Source organism: Setaria italica, chromosome II (genome assembly GCF_000263155.2).
Source record: "Setaria italica strain Yugu1 chromosome II, Setaria_italica_v2.0, whole genome shotgun sequence".
NCBI lineage: Eukaryota > Viridiplantae > Streptophyta > Magnoliopsida > Poales > Poaceae > Setaria > Setaria italica.
Genome location: NC_028451.1, coordinates 6,020,933 through 6,025,343, shown reverse-complemented (window position 1 = coordinate 6,025,343; position 4,411 = coordinate 6,020,933). Strand labels below are relative to the sequence as shown.

Genomic DNA, 4,411 nt, shown 5'->3' with positions numbered 1-4,411 from the left:
CGTGGTGGAGCTCCCCTGCGGCCTCGCGGTGGGCTCCCACGTCACCGTCGTCGCCCGCCCCCGGCCCGCCCGGCCCGAGTACGACCCCAAGATCGCCGAGCGCAAGGACGGGGAGGCCGCCGTCATGGTGTCCCAGTTCATGGTCGAGCTCGTCGGCACCAAGGCTGTCGATGGGGAGGCGCCGCCGAGGATCCTCCACTTCAACCCCAGGATCCGCGGGGACTACAGCCGGAGGCCCGTCATCGAGATGAACAGCTGCTACCGGATGCAGTGGGGCCAGTCGCAGCGCTGCGAAGGATTCGCCTCCCGCCCCGCCGAGGACACCGGTGAGTTGTCCCCAACCTCAACCTCTACCCATCAACCTCCAGATTTGTCGGGTTAATTTTTGATTCGATGTTTTGGTTAGTTTAATTCTTCGATCTAATCGTCCAATGCTCTGGCTTGCATGTTGGTTTAATTTAGAATCTGAATTAACAACAAAGATGGAGGTCGGTACGAGTATGAATGGTTGGTTTGTTAGTTGCGGAAATTGAAGAGTGTCAACTTCAGGGGTCTTAATTTGCGTGGAATAGCGTAGCTTCTGGAATGGGGAACGGGGAGTACAAAGTTTGCGCCGGAAATTTCTAGAAAGAGTTAGAACTCCTTTTCCGGTTTTTGGAGAATGCGATGCAAGGGACCTCTGATGGTGATGTGTCCTATTTTTCAAATCAGTGGGATCTTAGAAAGTACACATTGACCTGAAACCGCGTTTTAGAGCTGTTGAATTTTGACTTGGCAACTGATACGTGGGAGCCTGAACTTCGTTCTCTCTTCCCTGCAAATAATCTCTTGTGTTACATGTGCTATGTTCTCATATTGTAGAGATAATGTGCCCATTACTCCAAGTTTCCTATTAGTTCCAACTAGTTTAAGGTACGGGATGATTCATTGCTGTTAAAGCAAGCTTCTGATCAACTGATATGAACTGTGGTTGAATGAGTCAGTGTAGTTAGCAAAGTAACCACAGCAATGACCAAAATTTGGTGTTCTGAGTACCTGAGAGAGCATTAACTTGACAAGTAGTCAGCAGTTTAGTCCTCGTGATTTACCCAAAAATGCTTCAACTTGAATCTGAAGTTAAACCGGGATTTCTTTTACTTCAAGAAGCAGCCCATAACTTTGCTTTGCAACTTTGGCATATGATGATTCATGTTCTATGTCACTTTTGTGTCTCAGTTGATGGGCAACTCAAGTGTGAGAAATGGATTCGCGACGACGACAACAAGTCGGAGGAGTCAAAGATGAAGTGGTGGGTGAAACGTTTGATTGGCAGGCCAAAGGATGTCCACATCAGTTGGCCATACCCATTCGCAGAAGGCAAGCTATTTGTTATGACTCTAACAGCTGGTTTGGAAGGTTACCATGTCAATGTTGATGGGCGGCATGTTGCTTCATTTCCATACCGCACCGTAAGTTACCTTTAAAGCCTCGTAAAATTTGATTAGTAGTCCTGAGGTATGCATTGCTAAGTGTTGCCGGCTTATTTTCTCTACAGGGTTACTCCCTTGAGGATGCAACTGCATTGTCCCTAAATGGAGACATTGATATTGAGTCAATTTTTGCTAGTTCTCTACCCAATTCGCACCCTAGTTTCGCACCGGAGAGATACCTTGAGATGTCTGAGCAGTGGAGGGCCCCACCACTGCCAACTGAACCTGTTGAGCTCTTCATTGGCATTCTTTCAGCAGCCAGCCATTTTGCTGAGCGTATGGCTGTAAGGAAGTCATGGATGATGTATACAAGGAAATCATCCAATGTTGTAGCTCGGTTCTTTGTGGCTCTGGTAACTCCTACCTCCTTGACTCATTCTTTTACTATTCATTTGCATGCTTGCAAGCTCTGACCGAATTAAGAAAATTCACAGAATGGAAAAAAGGAGGTCAATGCAGAGCTGAAGAAGGAGGCGGAGTTCTTCCGTGACATTGTTATAGTGCCTTTCGTTGATAGCTATGACCTTGTTGTTTTGAAGACTGTTGCGATTGCTGAGTATGGGGTAAGTGATTTCAACTTGTCTGGGAATTACATGTTTACATGCTAGCTGCTCTGCCATATTCCTTCACAGGTCAATATCGTTGATATTTATACTGAGTTAATGTTCTTTGTTGATGCAGGTGCGTGTCGTCCCTGCAAAGTATGTCATGAAATGTGATGACGATACATTCGTCAGAATCGATTCAGTTCTGGATCAAGTGAAGAAAGCTCGAAGTGATAGAAGTGTGTATGTAGGTAGTATCAACTACTTCCATCGACCGTTGAGGTCTGGCAAGTGGGCCGTCACTTACGAGGTAAATTGTTGTTTCCTCTCTATTTGTGGAACCAGAAATAAACAAAAGAAAACTTGTAGTTGATGTCTGGTTGCCAGCAAAAGAAAATTTGTACTCGTATAAGTAGCTTTAGGCAAGTAAAAAAAAGTTTGCATATATTTTTTTTTTGCAAACAATGAGTAGACTTGCAAGTTATGTACAGATTATCAGAAGCTGCCGGTATTTCACAAGCTGTTTACAGCTGTAGCTGTACTGTCCTTAGTTGTCACCTCTTTCTCTATGCCAATTTTAATTTCAGAAGTAGACAACAGCTCTTCTTGACATTCTAGATACTGAAAGATTGCTGTTCTTGACAATCTAGATACTAAAAGATGGTGACATTATCCCTGAGATTTTTTCCTTTTTATATGCAGGAATGGCCGGAAGAAGTATATCCGAATTATGCTAATGGACCTGGCTACGTGATTTCATCAGATATTGCACGATACATTGTATCTGAATTTGACAATCAGACGCTTCGGGTAAGAATATCTTCCTTGCAGTTGATTGGCATGCACTCTCCATCCAAACAAGCAAAATAACTGAATGCTTGTATCCATTTTTGGTGTGCAGCTGTTCAAGATGGAGGATGTGAGCATGGGCATGTGGGTGGAGAAGTTCAACAACACGCGGCGGCCGGTGGAGATCAGGCACGACGTCCGGTTCTACCAGTCAGGCTGCTACAACGGCTACTTCACGGCGCACTACCAGTCCCCGCAGCACATGATCTGCCTGTGGAGGAAGCTGCAGTCCGGGAGCGCCCAGTGCTGCAACGTGAGATGACAATGACGAAAAACCCGTGGCTAATTCTAGAACTGGTTTGGTTTTTGGGCAAAAGAGAGACGATCAGCTTCGTAAGCACAGCTCGCTTATGCAACAACTGAAGATCATTGGAGGCGTTGAGGATGATGAGTTGAGTTCGATCGTTCGGAGGGGTTGCTCTTATGGGATCGTGATACGGTGATTCGTTCATTCTTTTGGTCGGTGGCCCGTTTCAGCCGCTGATTCTGACACCCTGTTTTTGGGGATTCTTTTATACCTGTTGATATCCGTAGCAGTGTCAAACTTTTTTTGACCTAGAAATTTTGACTTGGGCGGAATTGGGTTGGTATACCAGCAGTGTTCGTGTACAGGACTTTCTGAGTTCTTAATTTATCTTATATACGGAGTTCTTAACTGGAGGCACTCGAAAATAATCTGTTGTACTGTAATCGAAAAATCTCAGTCGACCGCATGTACTAGTGTTGCAGCTCGTCCGTAAACTAGTTGAGATGACATTAAAAAGTAGGAACTTAAGCAAGAACTACCACAATTTTGAAGCATTTTCCACCATTTGCTAATATAATTAATGTACTTTGATCGAATCAAACTAGAGTGCAAATATTAGGGGTGGGCATTCGGAAAATTTGGGTCGGGTAATTCGGGTATTTGTAAATTTGGGTTTTGAAAATAGCTACCCAAATTTCACCCAAAATATAGAATACCCGAATTTTCAAGTACCCGAAAAAATCGGGTTCGGGTTTTCCAGAATTACCCAATAAATTGCATACGTTTGTTCCTCAACTGCCACAATGCCATGGTCAAAACTATAGGATGAAACAAAAATGCATTTCAACATCACATACCAATTACACATCAAACAACAGCAAATCGACGAATCAAACTAATAAATTTCTCTACATTTACAATCTACTAGTACATAATCCAATGGCGTTTAGTATAGTTAAGGTAAATCGGGAATTCGGGTACCGGAGTTGAATACCCGAATTTTCCTGAACTAAATTCGAGTTTCTCAACTTCGTACCTGAAATAGTGATCGGGAATATCGGGTTCGGGTATTTCAGGATCGGGTTCGGGTAATTTAGGTTCAGGTTTCGGGAAATTATGCCCACCCCTAGCAAATATGATGATCGGCAGAGGCCAACAGTTGATGAATCCAAATATGATGGAAGATCAGAATCCAAATTGAACCGGCCAATATTTGAACGTGCTTATAAGAACAAGGACATATTACATTACATCAGATCTAAACAACAACAAACTCAAGGATGCAACGGAGGTAGGGTTCT

The 4,411-nt window shown here is 43.9% G+C and overlaps 1 protein-coding gene across 1 annotated transcript; it reads left to right on the top strand.

Moving 5' to 3' along the window:
* Positions 1-6: 6 nt before the first annotated feature.
* Positions 7-3,538, top strand: LOC101770217 (hydroxyproline O-galactosyltransferase GALT5). Its single transcript, XM_004955682.3, has 7 exons — positions 7-326; positions 1,216-1,448; positions 1,535-1,822; positions 1,904-2,032; positions 2,151-2,324; positions 2,717-2,824; positions 2,916-3,538. Exons 1-7 carry the CDS (start codon positions 125-127, stop codon positions 3,123-3,125), a joined length of 1,344 nt encoding a protein of 447 aa, XP_004955739.1. The 5' UTR covers positions 7-124; the 3' UTR covers positions 3,126-3,538.
* Positions 3,539-4,411: the final 873 nt, after the last annotated feature.

Excerpts from the sequence above, each read along its gene's own strand:
- LOC101770217 (XM_004955682.3), top strand. The coding sequence starts at position 125 with ATGGTGTCCCAGTTCATGGTCGAGCTCGTCGGCACCAAGGCTGTCGAT. Across the intron at positions 1,449-1,534 it reads CTTCATTTCCATACCGCACC|GGTTACTCCCTTGAGGATGC; the intron begins GTAAGTTACCTT and ends TTTTCTCTACAG. Across the intron at positions 2,325-2,716 it reads AGTGGGCCGTCACTTACGAG|GAATGGCCGGAAGAAGTATA; the intron begins GTAAATTGTTGT and ends TTTTATATGCAG.